Consider the following 18,957-nt stretch of genomic DNA (forward strand, 5'->3'; position numbering starts at 1 on the left):
TGTTAGTTTCTGCTGTACAGCGAAGTGGAGTTCCCTGTGTTATACAGCAGGTTCTTATTAGTAGGCAGTTTTCTTAACCATGCTTTTTCCTCATTTTTCTCTTCCATAGATAATATTTAACATTTGGGGTTATTGTGAAAATCGGAGAAAATGTATCAAAAGGGCATAGCACATGTAGGCACTCAGTATATAGTGTTGCTAATATTGTCGTTATGATCATCATTATTGCTATTACTTTAAGCATGGTGTAAAATAAATTTGAAATAAGGTCATATGGCTTCTACTGAAGGTGTCCTAATTTAGTTATTGAAAAGAACTTCTGCAGGGACTTCCCTGGTGGTGCCATGGTTAAGAATCCTCCTGCCAATGCAGGGGACATGGGTTCCATCCTTGGTTCGGGAAGATCCCACATGTCGCGAAGCAACTAAGCTGGTGTGCCACAGCTACTGAGCCTGCGCTCTAGAGCCTGCGAGCCACAACTACTGAGCCTGCATGCCACAACTACTGAAGCCTGCGCGCCTAGAGACCATGCTCCACAACAAGAGAAGCCACTGCAATGAGCAGCCTGTGCACCGCAACGAAGAGTAGCCCCCACTCGCCACAACTAGAGAAAGTCCGCGCACAGCCTTGAAGACCCAACACAGCCAAAAAAAAAAATAAATATATTTTTAAAAAAGAACCTCTGTCTGCAGACTTGTTGCTAGTGCTCAGTTTCAGTAGGAAACAGCCATTTAAGAAGAGAAAAATAAGGCTTTAGCACTATTTTCAAATGATACCAAGCTTCTGTTTCATAAAGTTCCAAGGCTAGAGTTATGCATTCAAACATGTTGAGGACCTAGAAAAGGGAGAGAAATTTCTTCTTTATAACCGATTACACTCTTGGTATAAACACCCTTCAATGACAGTGATGTACAAGTGTTTGGTCATAACTTTTGTGAGGTTATTAGGTTTATTTCATTAGCCAGGCTTGGACATTTTTGAATATTGTGAACAAAGCTAATCTTTGTTTTTATCCCAGGCTTTTCAGTTTTCATTTGGGACCAAGATGGCAAATAAAAAAGTTTTTAAAATATAAGCAGTAATATGCTACCGATTCAAATGCCAAGATTTCATCAAAGTTCTTGAATCTCTGGAACTCAGTCCTTGACCCAAAAATGAGCAAGAAGTTACTGAGCCTGCAGAGTTCCTATTATAACGTCCTTGCCCTAAAGTCATGCAATAATATACTGAGAGAGGAAGTAAACTGCATGCCTCTTTATTGTTGTCTACTGTACTATTCTTTATGAGTTTGGTATTCTGGTTTCCTTCCTCTCAGTAAACTATCCCAAGGTTAATGAAGTCATTTAAGGTCAGTAACGCTGAGAGCAGGGTTAGGTTCCCACTGTTAGTGAAGAAAAAAATAAAAAGGGGAAAAAAGAGATCCATTCACTGCAAGCTGGGGAAAGGAACTAACATTGCTTGAAAACTGCTATATGTTAGGCATTGTACTATATGCCTTAGAGACTTTTTTTTAATCACTGGTAGATGATCCTAACGGTGAGTCAGTCACTAACAAAAATAAGTTGTTTAAGAAAAGTACATGAATTATTTAGAAAAGTTCTATCAAAGTAGATTTAAAAAGTGGTGTTATATGAGCAAATAAGTTATTTGCTTTTGAGGAGCCCTTCATTCCATGCAAAGGATGCTTAACTGAGCTATTGTTATATTCTGCTTTCTTTTCCTGATGCCCACAGTTGTAGTGTTACCAATGATATAGGTAAGGCATTCATTTTTAGAGCCTAGCTTCTCATGATAAATTTATTATGAGAAATAATAAAAATGTTTATTTTTATATCCAATTTCTATAAGGTCTGCCTCGAAGCATAAACACAGATATTTTATCTAAGGAGACAGAGAGTGGGAAAACCCAGGATTTCTCCAGCTTTGATGATACTGGAAAAAGTAGTTTAGGTGACATGTTCTCACCTGTCAGAGATGGTAAGTCTGTTCAGATCAGAGGATCATGTCCTCTTGCTCGGGTCGTCATGACATTTTTATTCTGGCTAAAAGAGGTGGATAATAGCTTCAGTCTCACTCTATTCATGACAGTTGCTAATTTTCTCAATCCCTGAGATGGTATCTTTCCCTTTGCCCAGATATTTCAAATGTTATCATTCCAAAATATATGCTAGTAATTTTCACATGGGAACCAAGCAAATAGCTCTCAAGTTAGCATTTTAATTTCCACAGAAGTTTCTTAAAGGAAGTTTTGCCTCCATAGGCAATCTTTTACTTGTATCTTCTAAATAAATCTTCCCCAAATCTTGGATATTTTGATAGGCAAAAAATATCTTCCTAACATAAAAAAATTTGTTTCTTTAATTATTAGTATTTAACTGGTATTAAATGTTTTCATGGAGAAATATGGCTGGGGGTTAGATTGCCTCATCTTTTACACTAACTATATATGAAAGTACCACACACACACACACACACACACACACACACACACACACACACACACACACACACACACACACACACACACTCCCCATTGCTAGTAGACGTTGCCATTAAAAAGAAAAAAGCCAAAAAAACAACAAAAAAACCTTTGCCAGTTTGTTAAATGGAAATATTATATATCATTGTTGTTCACTCTATATGAACTAGGCACATGGTTTGGCTGTGCTTTTTTGGTGCTGATTAATGTTCATACTATTTTCTTTACTGGGATAGTCTCACTACTGATAGCAGTATTATTAACAGTATGGGTAAATTTCTAGAAGACGATTTGGCAGACTTAAATATTCATTCTTTTTGTCCTGTTAATTCCATTTCTATAAATTTACCTAAGAAAATATTCAGAGAAGACCACAGAGATTTGTGTGTTTACTGTTTATTTATAGTATTGAAAAACAGGAGTGAATCTAAATGTCATCAGTAGCAGGGTGTTTAAATTATTACATCCACTCATGAGCTTATAAAATTTAACTTTTTACTTTAAAATTGTCTGGTTTCAAAATTTTCTTCAACTAATTTCATAAGCAGAAAGAATAAATATATATGTAGTGGTACAGAATTATTGAGTGTCTTCTGCCTTACCCCAGCTTGAAAATGAGTCCTTAAATTGCCCGGTCAAATTGCTATCTTCCATCTAATAAAAGAGGAAGGATTCCTTTCAGGATGAAGAGAGGTCATACTACCTAGTTGAGGGGTAAAGAGAGGAGAGATGTGGGCAAAGGAGGTAAAAGTGGCTTGGGCTGGAGTTGAGAAAGGTTTTGGTGGTTAGTACCCAATTGTGGAGCTTTGTTTATGAGAACCGCTGGAGTAATTTTTTAATTGAAGGGGCTTTTTGAAAGTGTTTGAGTTATAAATGAAATCCTTTTTAATGGTTTTTGAAAGTAATAAAGGGTATAAATTCATTTTAATTGCTTTTGCTGTTTAAAAAGATATGATTAGAATTTGAGCCGTAGGCCCTTCGTTTATTAGAGTTTGATATTATTGATAAGAAAAAGACATGGATACTAAATATAGTACTGGTTTTCACTGTCAAGAGATTTGTGTTTTAATCTCAAAGATTCAACACTACTTAGGTAAAAGTCTTAATCTGTTTGTGCTTCAATTTCTTCATCTTTTAAATAGGAGTACCTCTGCTTTTGTTAGGAAAAAATGAGTAACTTATATAAAAGTGTCTGTGTTGTGCGATTACTAGGTATAATACACACACGCAGATAGATGAATGGATGGAGAGATGGATGATAGTCCTACTAATATGATAATCATGTATGATAATCAATTTATTGGCCATGTGAATTTCTGGTGAATGTTTTGATGACGTTTGCCCATTTTTCTATTAATCTGTTAAAATGGAGTTAAGCAATTTTTGGTTGTTATTTGGTAAATGAATAATATTACAGTATTGAAATATTCTTAAACATGTTCTACCATTGAAAAAATTTTAATGAAACCTTATATTTTTAATAACATTGTGTTGCTTACAAAATATTTTTACATTATTTCAATTGATCCTCAAAACAGTCTTGTGAGATGGTCAGGGCATGGTCCCCATTATATAGGTACAGAAACTGAAGCATAATTATATTAAAGTCTTGTCCAAGGTCACAGAGCTATTCAGTGGTATAAGCAGAACTGGATTACAGGTCTCTGGAGCCTACTCCAGTGCTTTTTCTAGTATACCTTGCTGTCTCATTAAATGACTGTATACATAGAATTATCTTTGCTGCTATGCATGAAGCTAAAAGAATGAAAAGGGAAGTTTATATGAATACTAGCTTTACCTTCACTCAGATTTTTCTTCTTAAAACTATTAGTCCCTGAACTCTTTGGGGAACGAATAGGAAGCCTAAATTGCTATGGCTTCTTTTTCACTATTTTTTAAATTTTATTTTCTAATTTTATTTTAGATGCTGTAGTTAACAAAGGAAGTGATGAGTCCGTAGGCAAAGGAGATGGTAAGAACTGTTGAGAAGTATTTTTATCAAAGTTAAAAGTGATTTTGTGTTATCTACTGCTGTGTAACAAACAAATTACTCCAATATTTTGAAGTTTAAAAGAACACTTACCGGGCTTCCCTGGTGGCGCAGTGGTTGGGAGTCCGCCTGCCGATGCAGGAGACGCGGGTTCGTGCCCCGTTTCGGGAAGATCCCACATGCCGCGGAGCGGCTGGGCCCGTGAGCCATGGCCGCTGGGCCTGCGCATCCGGAGCCTGTGCTCCGCAAATGGGAGAGGCCGCGACAGTGAGAGGCCCGCATAACGCAAGAAAAAAAAAAAAAAAAGAACACTTACCATCTCATAATTGTGGGTGAAGAATCCAAGCATGGCTTAGTTGGGTACCTTTGGCTTCAGATGTCTCATGATGTTTTAATTAGGGTGTCAGCAGGGCTGCAGTCATCTCAAGGCTTGACTGGGCAAGGATCTGCTTCCAAACTCATTCATGTGGCTATTGGCCGAAAATATCAGTTCCTGCCTATGTGGGCCTCTCCACAGGGCAGTTGACAACACGGCCACTGGCTTCTCTCAGGGCTGGTGTGAGAAAGTGAGAGGGCACTCAAGATGGAAGCCACAGTGTGTTTGTAACTTAATCTTGGAAGTGAGATCTGCCACTCTTGCTATATACTCTTTGTTAGAAGCAAGTTCCTAGGTCCAACCCACATTCCAAGGGAGGTGATTACATGAGGCCGTGGATCCTTGGCAGGAGGTGGAGATCATGAGGAACCATCTTAGAGGCTACCTACCAAGATATACCACAGACATATACCAAATTAACAGTTTTGTCAAAAACTTTTATTTACTAAAACATTCATTGTATTTTGCAGTTTTCAATGTATCTTCACATACAATATCTCTTTTAAGCCTCACCACTCAGGGAGGTGGATATCATCATTCACATTTACAGATCACTTAACAGTCACAGAGAGTTTTACGACTTTTACCCAAAAACTCAAATGAAATAAGGGGTAGAGCTGATAAGTGAACCTGTCTTCTGAATCGAAATCCCATGTCTTTCTACCGTGTTAACATGTCTATTGTGTTAAGTGCTTTTCTTAAATATCCAAGATTGGGGAACATCCCATATAAGTGCTAGTTTTTTCCTCCTCTTTTTCAGGCCTTGACTTTCTACCACAGTTGAACTCAGTGTTTCCTCCAAGAAAAATTCCAGTAGCTTCAAGCACTTCAGTGTTGCATTCTAGTCCTCTTAATGTCTTTATGGGGTCTCCAGGGAAAGAAGAAAATGAAAATCATGATCTGACAGCTGAATCTAAGAAAATGTATCTGGGAAAACAGGAACCTAAAGACTCCTTCAAGCAGGTATCTGCCTATAAATGATATTGAACTCACTGTGTGTGTTTATCACTAGCAAGTATAATGCATCTCATCACTAGAAAGCAGGTAGCTGCCACTGGATATGTCCTAATTATTGACAGTGCTGTGCACTTACTAGGTAGAAAATATTCTTAAATCTTGATGTCACATGTTAAAAACTGAAGAATACTTTTGAAATCTGTCTTTGGATATGTTGGAGGTAACAGCAGGTGTAATCTTACACTGTTTGTTTCCTAAGACAAGATACTTGATTTAACTGTCTGTGTAAGAATATTTTATACCTGACTTCTTTTAGAATGTATTTCCATTGTAGCACAAAGCACCAAGTTGGTGGTCAAGTCTTTTACTCTAAGTCTTAGAGCAAATTGATGGTGCTGAGAACGTATTTCATCATCATTACCTTCTGCTGTAATCTAATAGAGTCTATTGTGCAGTATGTCTGTTTATTTTCATTTTTATTTTTTAGAATGATATTGAAAAGATATCATTTAAGAAGTACAAAAAAGGCTTTTGACTTATTTTTGAAATATTTCTGACCAGTTATCACATGAGAGTTTGGGGATTTATTTATTTAGTTTTTTGGCCTGTGATAGCCATTTTAAATGATATTCAACCGCAGATTCTTAGTAAGTGAGCTTTTGCTTATCATGTTAGCATTGAAATTGTTTTTGATTAGTAAAGTTGATTTATTTTGCCACTGGCCCTAGCAACATTTTTTTCTCCTTCGAGATACCTTTCTATTCTTCCTTTTTCTGACCGTACTTACTGGAAAAAAGAGAAAAGTAGTTACAAATTATATGGATAATATGGATAAAACCAGAATTTATATATTAATTGTTTATTTTAAATGTGAAGTTTGCAAAGTTGATCTCTGGTGCTGAAACTGGAAATCTAAATACCTCTCCATCATCCAACCAAACAAGAAGTCCTGAGAAATTTGAAAAGCTAGAAGAAGAAATTGAAGGCCTGTTTATATATGAATCTCCAGTCAATGGATCCTCAACTCCAAGTAAGTACATAAAACTTCCTGATGTTTGAGTGCCAAGTTGAAAACTCCCAGTATTTTAACTTGAAAAGGATAAGTTAAGAGAGTGATCATAGACGAGAAAGTTCAAGGAATTTAAAATTTATGACACTTCTCTAGTGTGTGACTCTCTTACTAGAAGACGATGAAATGGGTATGAAATGTTAAATTCAGCCACATTGATTTGGTACTCTTTGGGTGTGAATTTCATTTTCAATCCAGTATGTAAGTGTCTTGATCTACTATGGTACAGATAGGAATATAGGACCCTTTGAAAATGGGTCATTAAGTACCTGACATTGTCTTTTTTTTCCATATTAAAGTTCTGTCTATAGAGTTCATGGCAGAGACCCTAAAAACTCCATCACATTTAAAGTGATATTAGGTTCAGCGATAAGAGTTACCTATACAAAATACTCTTTGTATAGTAGTAGCTCTTTTATATAGACACCTATATTTTAAGATTTCTGTGGATATATTGCATTAGCTTAAACTCTAGGGCCTTGCCTGTAGAACTACTTTACTCCTCTGTTCCTTCTGTTTGTTTCTAATAGTCTTGGTTTATCTAGTTTGTGGTGTGGCTTGTCACATTCATCTTTTGTAAGAGAAAATGATTCAGAGATTCTTCAAGATTAATTCCTCTGTCATATGTTATTACATTAGACAGTTGGCAGTTTAGGTAGGTAGGTAGATAGGTAGATAGATTGATAGATAGATAAATGACTTATTAGAAATAATGTCATTGAAAGTTTCTAAGATTTGTATTCCAGACAGTGAATTTTTCTAACTGTCACAAGATCACTGTTTCTTACCAGTTTTTCAAGTTTTCTCTTGCCAAATCATATTTAGAAGTGTTTGATGTCTCTTAGTCCAAGTTGACTATTAATATTTTGTCCATTTTTAATTTTAGATCCAAAGATAGCATCTTCTGTCACTGCTGGAGTTGCCAGTTCACTATCAGAAAAAATAGCTGATACCATTGGAAATAATCGGCCAAATGCACCACTGACATCTGTTCAAATCCGTTTTATTCAGAACATGATACAGGAAACATTGGATGACTTTAGGTAATTGAGAAATTATCTAGACCTTGACTAGCTTTTTTTATTAGGTCTAAAACTATAACTATGAGTAATGTTTGTGGTTACTACTTTTGCCTAAGTTCTGGGGTCCATAAAACCATAGAAAATATGAGTTTCGTTGATCTTGAAGTGCTGAGTTTATTTTATATCATGTAGGAAAAGGCACATTTCCCTAGGGCAGTTATTAGATAACTTGGCAGGATGGTGTAGCAGGCTGGCTGCCATTGTGGATCTTTTTCATCATCAAACTATGGACAGATTCTGGTAAGCTCAAATGGGATTCTTAAAATATTTATAGATCACCTGTTAAGTATGCTATGTGCAGTAATGTAGTAAAGATATTTTTTAAAGGAATTCTGAATATTTTCAAATAGAATGCATCAGAATGTAATACTTAATTTTAAAAAGTTCTTGCCTGGATCTGTTCTTGTCTCTCATTCTTTGAATTTTGAACGTTGTAAGAATGTTCTAGAATGCTGGTTCCTTTTACCTGTCATCTCAATATATTTTGAAAGCTATTTTCAATTATTAGAATCTTTTGCATTTTTCTTCCTTTTCTGACCTTTAGTTACTTAGTACTCTTACTCAGATTTGGAATACCATGGGCAAAAGAATGTTGGAGAAGATGTGCATTTTTTGTTGGTGCATGTTTCTTTTTAATGTTAAAAATGTTTTGAAAAAAATTTTTAAATGTAAACAAATATATTTTTAAAGAAAAATAATCATTTTGACATTTATAATGTGCCTAGTATGCACTGATACTAAGGATACAAAAACGGATGATCTGCCCACAAAAGCATTGTAGTTTAATTAAGGTAGGTATATTGTGTGCTGCTATGATGTGTGTTTCTCTGATGTGAATTAACTCATTTGTAAATAGGGCAGTAATGACAACATGATAAGGAAATTTTGGTGGTTCATGTAACAGCCACCAAAACAGAGTACATGAACACAGGTAAAGGCAGCAAATCACCTGTCCATGTCCATCTCTTCCTATTCCCTTCCTCTTAATTTGGCTTGGCTATGTGCTTTGTGTTAGGAAGTGCTTATTTTGTGGTTTTTCCCCATCTTTGGGCATTTTATCCTTGCCTCCATGCTTGACAGCCCCAGTCCTTTCTTCTGTCTTCTTTCCCCTTTTACCAAATGACCCTCACTTTTTCTAAGGTAAAATCTTTGATTATTCAACATTTAAACTATGCTAATATTTTTATTAGGATTTAATTGTTTTTGTTAGTGCTCAGGTTACAAAGATTATATAGGTTTTGAGTGGTCTGCCCAAGTCCTTTCTCCTTAAATCTTGTTATTTTCTTTCCTTTTTTTTTTTGCTTTTTCAGTATTATTGTGGTAAGAATACTTACCATGAGATCTACCCTCTTGGATTTTCAAGTGTGCAATATACGGTATTGTTAACTATAGACACAATATTGTACAGCAGTCCTCTTGAACTTACTTTGTGTATTGAAATTTTATACTCGTTGATTAGCAACTCCCTGTTTTCCCTTCTCCCCAGCCCCTGACACCCACAATTCTGTTCTTTGCTTCCATGAGTTTGACTGTTTTAGATATCTCACATAAATGGGTTCATGCAGTATTTGTGCTTCTGTGTCAGGCTTATTTCACTTAGCATTATGCCCTCCAGGTTCATCCGCATCACATGTCAAGATTTCTTTCTTTTTTAAGGCTGAATAATACTCCGTTATATGTACATACCACGTTAAAAAAAATCTGGTCCTATTATTTTTCCATAAACAGTTTTTAAAAATATATGAAATATTTCAGGAATGCATATATAGGGCAAAATGGCAGAATTGTCTGGTTACAGCTGTAATATAATGTGAATAAAGCAATGTTGAAAACACAGAAAGGGAGAAGTTCTTCTGGGGCAAATTTAGAAAGAAATCATGCCTTGTGTGCCTGTACCTGGGGATTGAGGGTGGGTAGGGGCCTCTCTCTGCTCTTCTGCCCCTCTGTCAGCCATAGGCAGCCTCTGCTTAGAGGACCCAGAATGGCTCAGAGGATTTCTGCAAATTCACCTGCTCTGACTTCAGCCTCCAGTAGGTATTGCCAGCTGTACCTTACAACGGAGGGACAGAGTGGGCTATTGAGAGGCTCTCTGCTAGCCGTGCTCCCTCAGCTCTGGAGGCTGACTCCTCTGAGAGGGCCTGGAGTGCTCCAGAGGGGTTACCGTCCGTTCTCCTCCCCTGCCCTAAGTCCTCACCGGGCTCTGCGCATCTGTGCCCTAGGGGCTGTCTCTCTCAGCCCTCCTGCTCCGCCCCTGATTTTTACGTGAGCACTCAGTGAAGGCCTGTGGCAAAAAGTTGTTGAGGGAATGGAGACTTTACTTTCGGCTGGGACTCCTTGGGATTCTAAACTGTCTTGACAGTCTTCACTTGACCTTTAAAAATCTATAAAAATTTCAGCTAGCTCTCTCTAGCCTGTCAGTGGCAGCTTTCTTCCCCTGCCGCCTGGTCTAGGATGAAAGCAACTGTGGGTCTTTCTTCTTCTGGAGGGACTCACCATTTTCTGGATTTTAGTTCATTTAGGTTTCTTTGCACTCTCAAAGTTGAATTTATTTAAAATGTATGATTTTATAGGTTATCTGGCTTGTTCTCATTATTAGGGCTGGGGAGCTAACATCCTAAGCAGAAGTCTGCGGGTTTACTTCTGTTGTCTTTAAAGAAGATTTAACTTTCTTCTGGCAAGCAGATCACTTCCTGGGTTCTAGGTTTTCTTAGGGCTATTTTATTTCTGGTTTGCCTTTATTCCTAGGGTTTAGTCTGTGCCCTTTTAAGATGTGAGCTGAATGTCTGGAGTATTCACCAGGCCTTTTTATCTTGGTGAGTCCCGAACTTAAACCTCCAATTCTTCATCACAGGGCTCTCAAAATCCTTTTCTCCTCTTTAGCTGCCTTTTTTTTTTTTTTTTTTTTTTGGGTTTTTTTTTTTTTTTTTTTTTGCGGTACACGGGCCCCTCCCATTGTGGAGCACAGGCTCCAGACGTGCAGGCTCAAAGGCCATGGCTCACGGGCCCAGCCGCTCGGCGGCATGTGGGATCTTCCCGGACCGGGGCACGAACCCGTGTCCCCTGCATCGGCAGGCAGACTCTCAACCACTGCGCCACCAGGGAAGCCCTAGCTGCCACTTTATGTTTGTTTTCCTGCCATCTAACTCAGTACAGGCATTGCTTAGGAGTCAAAGATGTCTTGAGGGGAAATTGCACAGATTCAGGTTTACTTTCTACAGGTACCCCCTTTCCAGAATCTTGGACCTTGCAGTGCTGGCTGCCTTGGGAGTTCTGAATTCTAATACTCCCCAACCAAGTGAGACTGTCTCAAACTCCAGGCCACTGCTCTCATCTCAGCCTCTTTTTCTCATAATATGGAATCAGCACATCCCCCAGAGGGAAAAGCAGAGGTAAATGTGGAGGTTACCTAGTAGCCTCGCCTTCTTTACAAGACCATGGCCCCTCCAATCCTGGCTACTTTAGTGGTTCTACGATGCCTTCACTTCTTGTTGTTGTTGTTTGTTTGTGTTTGTTTTTTAATACAGCTCTTGTCATAACTCAAAGCAGAAGAGAAACAAATTTTTTAAATATCTTTTAGTTGCAACAGAAGAAATAAGGTACTTAGGAATAAATCTAGCCAAAGATGGTAAAGATCTGTGTGGCAAAACATTTAAAAAATTTATTAGAAAGCATTAACACTTAAATGGGAAGATATTATGAAGCTGTCAGTTGTTCTAACTTGGTCTATAGATTGAATGCAATTCCAGTCAAATCCCAACTGGGATTTTTGGAAGAAGATGATGAGATAATTCCAAAATGTATATGAAAGAAGGAAGATACGGAATAACCAAGACGCTGGAGAAGAATAAGGTTGAAGGGGACTAGTTTGTCAGATAGATAGGCTATCATTAAAATAGTGTATCATTAACACAGGGTGGACAAATTGCCCAAAGGGATCAAATAGCCCCCCCCCCAAAATGCCTATGTATATATGGAAATGTGATATATGACAGAGGAAATGTATATATCCCTGTTGCATGCTGTTTAAAAAATCAGTTCCATACAGGGTAAAAGTGTAAATGGAAACATTTTAGGCATTGTAAGAGAATTTATATCAATATATGACTTCAGGGTTTGAGAAGTTACTTAAAAATAAGAGGGTACACTACCTATAAAAATAGATTGATAAATTTGCATTAATATTAGGTTAGTAAATTTGAGAATATTAATAGGAATTGTTCATCCCAGGACACTATTAATAAAATGAAAAGACAAAAGGTATCTGCAGTACTCATGTAACCAATAAAGGATCAGATTATGTAAAGAACTCTTATAATATAATTTTTTTTAAAAAGACATTCAGTAGAAAAATAGTTTAAAGACATAGACAAGCATTTCACAGAAGAGGAATGGCATATGAACATAAGGAAAGATGCTCAGCCCTACAAATTAATCAGACAACTGAAAATGCAATGGGATACCATTTCACACCCATAGATGGGAAAATATTGTAAAAAGCTTGGTAACACCAAGTCTTGGTGTGGATGTAAAGCTAGATGAGCTCTGTTATACTGATGATGAGTGTGTCCATTGATACTACCACTTTGGAAAATAATTTCTGTTATTTTGTAAGTCTGAACAGTGTACCTCTGGATCATACCTATAACTCAACATATCTACTCTTGGATATATCATCTACAGAAATTGGCACATGTGGGTTGGAAGACATACATGATTGTTTATAACAACATTGTAATAATAAACACTTGAAAACAATTCAAATTGACAGGAGAATGTACACACTAGTATAAATCAGTGAATTACAGATATATAGAATATGAAACTTGAAAACATGATACTGGATTATTTTTCAAAAGGCCACTACTCAAGCCTACATAGGATATGGTACCCTCTTTGTAATGCTCAAAAACAAGCACAACGAAAATAGACTGACTACAGATTCTGTGTTATACATACAAGCATACATATATATATATATATATATATATATATATATATATATATATATTTTTTTTTATATATGTTTCTTTTTAAAACATTTCTTTGCTCAAACAAAATTCAGCAGCGTAGTGACTTCTTTCTTAGGCTTCTCCCAAGAGGTAAATGTTGGAGTCAGAGAGGAGCACACAGGAAGCTTCTATGATTTTGGTAATGTTCTAGCCCATAAGTTGTGTGGCAGGTGGCTGAATGTTCCTTTTATTGTTATACTTCATAACTTTTATGTCTTTTTCTTTGGCTGCACCGTGTGGCTTGCAGGATCTTGGTTCCCTGACCAGGGATTGAACCCGGGCCACGGCAGTGAAAGTGCTGAGTCCTAACCACTGGGATGCTGGGGAATTCCCACTTTTATGGCTTTTGTAGGCATGAATTAATTGCATTTTATTGAGTAACCTTTGTTACAACCACCCAAATAGGCTCTTTTCATTCTGCTGGAATTATTTTTTTTTTCTTTTTGATAGCTTAAACGCTGATAATAGTTAAAACATTATAACCTAGAGCATTGTCTGTATTTCATTTAATATAAACCTGTGTCTTTCCTTAATGATAATTTCTGTATTAAGGAATGTAGTATAATGAGAGTTCTGGAGGTAGACAGCCTGGTGTTATATCCTACTCCACCATTTACTAGTTGTGTGACATTGGATAAGTTATAACTACTCTGTGACTCAATTACTTCATTGGTAAAATGGAGATAATAATTGCACCTAGTTGTGAAGATTAAATGAGTTCTTACAGCTGAAGTACAAGAAACAGTGCCTAGCGCATAGTAAATAAATGCTAGGTGCAGTGGTATTTTTACTATTGTAATAATAATTATTAACAGTAACATGAAACGATAAGAGTTTAGCCATTTTCTTGAATGATCTAGAGCTGGTAAAACTGTTACAATTCTAATAAATATTTTACATTCTTCCCTAGAGAAGCATGCCATAAGGATATTGTGAATTTGCAAGTGGAGATGATTAAACAGTTTCATATGCAGTTGGTATGTATTGACATATTTTATTGTAAGTGAGCATAGCTGTGGATCTAAAAAGTCCATAAAGGGGTGATGTATTTTTACTTAGTTTTATCTAATTGCTAAGAAATAAACAGGGAGTTTTAGAAATTTAATAAGTAAAATAGATTTTAACTAGTCACCCTTCTGTGTAACCTGTGATAGTTACAAAGATATGATATGATAGTATGATAAAAAAAAGTATGATAGCTACTTTTTCACAGCTTTTTTTTTGCAGTAAGTAAGCAAAAAGCTTCCGAAATGTGCAAATATAAGCTTTCCAAATATATAAATTTCACCAGTGCTCTTTCATTTATATTAACAAAGTAGTAAGGGTGGTTAAGTTAAAAAAAAAATCATTCTGGGCTTCCCTGGTGGCGCAGTGGTTGAGAATCTGCCTGCCAATGCAGACGACACGGGTTCGAGCCCTGGTCTGGGAAGATCCCACATGCCATGGAGCAACTGGGCCCGTGGGCCACAGTTACTGAGCCTGCGCGTCTGGAGCCTGTGCTCCGCAACGACAGAGGCCGCGATAGTGAGAGGCCTGCGCACCGCAATGAGGAGTGACCCCCACTTGCCGCAACTGGAGAGAGCCCATGCACAGAAATGAAGACCCAGCACAGCCATAAATAAATAAATAAATAAATAAATACATTGTGTATTATTAAAAAAAAAAAAAAAAATCATTCAGTTAGTTAATCGAACATGAGAAAAATGATAGCTGAAAATATGTAAAACGGCTTGCCAAATAAATGTGAAATGCCAGTAATTTTAAAAGCGTTTTTTTCCCCTTTTCTAGAATGAAATGCACTCTTTGTTGGAAAGATACTCAGTGAATGAAGGTTTAGTGGCGGAAATTGAAAGACTACGAGAAGAAAACAAAAGACTACGGGCACACTTTTGAAATTTCAGTGAATACTTTAATGTTTTGTAATTTGGGAAGCTTCTGGCAACACAGAGCTACATAGATTCAGTATTGTTTTCATGGCCTCTGGGAAAATTTTTTTTCGAGTGAAAGGGTGTTGGGGTTGTTTACCAACCACTATTTCATCTTTTCTGTCAAAAATATTTATATTTTTGTATTAAAAACTGTACACTGTGTCATCTGCCTAAGAGGAAAGCCAACAGAATCTTTATTTTCTGAAAGCTTTAGCTATACACTAAGTGCCCTTTTTCATAAGAAAAGAAAATTGTGCAGAAAAAAAAATAGATTATGTTTTTTAATAACCTCTTTTAAACAGATAATATTTTTGGTTGACAGTTGCCTTCCAAATTTTTTTGGATGTTTGATCATTAAAGAGTTTGAGATACCTTCTATTTTTATGGAGAAAGTAATTTTAATTGGTGTTTTGGGTTTCTAAGCAATTGACTAATAAAACACAAGGTTGATTAGTAATTATTTTGTTAACTTGATGAAGTCAAGTATGACTATTATTTATTACTTGTACATTTGATAAGAAAATTTTCAGAATTTCAAATTGCACAGATTACATTATATCTATTGCATTTATGTTACTGTATTATACTTCTAACAAATCTCTACTCCTGGTCAGTATTTTTTAGCTAATTTCACTTTATGAAAACTTTTAAGGGTTTATAAGACTCAACCAGAACTGCATATCTGCTGATTATCTCATGAATTAATAACATACAAAATTATACTATAAAGTTTCAATCAATATAATTCAACTTATAAACAGTGAAAATTTCATATTACATACTAAATATTACAGTATTAGTGCCATTTTTTTCTCCCAAATGAGGTGTGGTTTACTTTGTTTTGTGGTTTATATCATTAACTTTCTCTAATTCTTTGTGTGTTGTGTGTAATATTTTATACTATTGACCTTACTATAAAATAAATAAAATTAAATAAAACACAACAGGAAGGTTAATTGTCAAAAGAATCTATACCTCTTTGATAATATGTAGATGTGTATATCTGCCTGCGCTGATCTACATTTTTAGTGATACAAGATTAGGAGGGCTACTGGCTTGTTTCCCTTCTTATAGTCTTTTGTCCCAAAGATTTAAACTATGTATCTTGTATATAGCACTCCTGCCCAATTTTGACTTCTGAGATGAAAGTATTTACTAAAGGAACTCTATTAAAAAAAAAAGAAATCTAGCTAGCTTACTAACTTTTTTCCCCTAAGTGATGAGAGATTTTAAGGATATATTAAATAAGTGTAAACATACTAATAATTACTTCAAGAAATAAAAGCAGATTACTTTGTCCTAGTGCGGCTCAGAGGATACATTTGTATCCTTTAGGAGTGCTTTAGGAGTGCTTCTATAATCTTTTTTCCTGACAGGTTATAAAAGCATTATGGTTTATAACAGGTTTTCTTATATATCATTATCAAACAGATTTAGAAGACATAAAAGTGTGTTTTGCTACATGCTGTATTTAAATCGGTTAATATTTTCCTATTGCCTTTTTCTATAAATGCACATAATGTGTATTAAAAGAGGTTGGGTAAATAAAATAATTTTAGTAATCTTATGCATAAAGATGAAACTTTTTTTTGTCATGGAATTTAAAAGCTAAATAAGCATGAAAAATTTTAAATGGTAAAAATGGGAAACTTGAAATTGAATTTTAGCCTCTGGCCAAGATAGCATAATAGAGATTGGATTTATACAACTGAATTTTAAAAAGACACAAAATATTTGAAATAATTTTCAAATACTGAATTTTTGAAAATAAAAAACTCAACTTAGATTCTGTACCTAGTGAGAATACCTTTTGAAAATGAAATAAAACTTTTTCAAAGCTAGAAAGGCTGAAAGAATTTATCACAAGAAGACTTGCCCTACAGGAAATGTTAAAGGTACTGGATAGAAATCTTCTATGCAAAGGAATAAAGAGCAACAAAAATGGTAAATGTGTGTACAAATGTAAGACTTTTTTTTCTTATTTTAAATTTTCATTAAAGGCTAATAGACAATTTAAAGCAAAAATAATAACAATGTATTGTGTGGTTAACATATGTAAAGTGAAATGTCTGAGAAGAGTATCATCAAGGGTGAGAGGAGGGAAATGAAAGCATACTACTCTTAAGATTCTTATACTAACTGTGAAGCAGAATAATACTACCTGAAAGTAGAATGTTATAAGCTGAGAATGTATACTGTAAACCCCAAAGCAACCACAAAAGAAAAAGTGATAACTAGTAAACCAACAAAGATGATAAAATGTAGCCATAGAAAATAATCCAAAAGAAGGAAGGAAGAGAAGAAAGGGGAACAAAGAATAAATGGGACAAATAGAAAATAAACAGTAAAATAGTAGATTTAAACAGCAGTATCAGTAATTGCATTAAGTATAAGTTGTCAGTTATCCTTATTATGAGAGTGAATCTTTTTTATCCAACTGTATACTGAATCCATGAAATCCACTTAAAATATAAAGGTACAAATTGCTTAAACATAAAAAGATGAAATAAAAAATGAGAATGTATAATGAAGTGAATGCAAATGAAATTATAATTTGTGGGAATCAGCTAAAGCAGTACTTACAGGGAAATTTATATCATTAAATACCTGTATTAGAAAAGGAAAGGACTCAATAACTTCAGCTTCCACTTTAAGCTAGAAAAATAATAGCAAGTAAAACCCAAAAGGAGCAAATGAAAAGATTAGAGAAGAACTCAGTGCAATAGAAAACAAAATCAATTGAGAAAATCAGTGAAATTTAAAGCTAGTTCTTTGAGATCAATAAAATTGATAAACCTTTAGCTAGATTGATGAGAAACATAAAACCCCCCTTACATTACCAGTATCAGGAATGAAAGAAGTGACATCACTACAGATTCTGCAGATATTTCTGACAAAGAAAATGCCAAATCTAAATGGCTACACTGGTGAATTCTTTAAAATATTTAAAGAAGAAAATATCCCAACTCTCAACAAATGCTTCCAGGAAATAGAAGAGGGGATAATTCCCAACTTATTCTTTGAGGTCAGCATTACCCTAACACCAAAATCACAGGAAAACTACAAACCAATATTTATTAGAAGTACAGATAACAGAAGTACTAAACAAAATTTTAGCAATTGGAATCCAATGATGTATAAAAAATGATAATACATATGACTTAGGCTTATCTCAAGAAAGCAAATTTGGGCTAACATAAAATTAATGTAATTCACTATGTTAACAGACTTAACATAGGGAAACCATATGATCATCTCAATAAATGCAAAAAGAGCATTTGACAATATCCAACATTTATTTCTGATTAAAAACTCTTAGCAAAGTAAGAATGAAAGAGAAGCTCTTCAACTTGATGAAGGGCGTCTTCTACTTTTTTTTTTTTTTTTTTTAGCTGCGCTGCATGGCTTGCAGGATCTTAGTTCCCCAACCAGGGATTGAACCCAGGCCCTTGGCAGTGAAAATGCGGAGTCCTGAGCACTGGACAGCCAGTGAATTCCCAAGGGCATCTTTTAAAAAATTTTTTAAATTGAAGTATAGTTGATTTACAATAGTATATTAATTTCAGTTTTGCAATATAGTGATGAAATATTTTTTATAGATTATGCTCCATTTAAAGTTATTACAAAATAATGGCTATATTTCCTCATGCTGTAAGATATGTCTTCGTTGCTCATTTTATACAAAGTATTTTGTGTCTCTTAATCTCCTACCCCTATCTTGCCCCTTCTCTCTTCCTTCTCCTCACTGGCAACCACTAGTTTGTTCTCTATATCTGTGAGTCTGTTTCTGTTTTTTTATACACATTTGTTTTATTTTTTAGATTCTGCATATAAGCAATAACAGTATTTGTCTTTGTCTGACTTATTTCACTAAGCATAATACTCTCTAGGTCCATCCACGTTGTTGCAAATGGCAGACTTTCATTCTTTTTATGCCTGAGTTATATACATATATATATTACAATATATATTATATATGTATTATATATATCACATCTTCTTTATCCATTCATCTGTTATTGGGCACTTAGGTTGCTTTCATATTTTGGCTGCTATAAATAATGCTG

The 18,957-nt window shown here is 35.3% G+C and overlaps 1 protein-coding gene across 2 annotated transcripts in view; it reads left to right on the forward strand.

Annotated features, from left to right (window-relative positions):
• Positions 1 to 16,528, forward strand: part of NEDD1 (NEDD1 gamma-tubulin ring complex targeting factor) — a 46,043-nt gene extending 29,515 nt beyond the window's left edge. Inside the window, exons 9-15 of one of the 2 annotated variants that reach the window (XM_007467151.1) lie at positions 1,849 to 1,977; positions 4,404 to 4,451; positions 5,606 to 5,808; positions 6,679 to 6,832; positions 7,758 to 7,914; positions 13,873 to 13,939; positions 14,751 to 16,528. In XM_007467151.1, coding sequence (XP_007467213.1) covers positions 1,849 to 1,977; positions 4,404 to 4,451; positions 5,606 to 5,808; positions 6,679 to 6,832; positions 7,758 to 7,914; positions 13,873 to 13,939; positions 14,751 to 14,855 — 863 coding nt within the window. In that variant the 3' untranslated portion in view covers positions 14,856 to 16,528. The remainder of the gene's footprint in view (positions 1 to 1,848; positions 1,978 to 4,403; positions 4,452 to 5,605; positions 5,809 to 6,678; positions 6,833 to 7,757; positions 7,915 to 13,872; positions 13,940 to 14,750) is intronic. The other variant, XM_007467150.1, reaches the window with a different exon arrangement.
• Positions 16,529 to 18,957: the final 2,429 nt, after the last annotated feature.

Source organism: Lipotes vexillifer, unplaced genomic scaffold (assembly GCF_000442215.2).
Source record: "Lipotes vexillifer unplaced genomic scaffold, Lipotes_vexillifer_v1.1 scaffold237, whole genome shotgun sequence".
NCBI classification, from domain to species: Eukaryota; Metazoa; Chordata; class Mammalia; order Artiodactyla; family Lipotidae; genus Lipotes; species Lipotes vexillifer.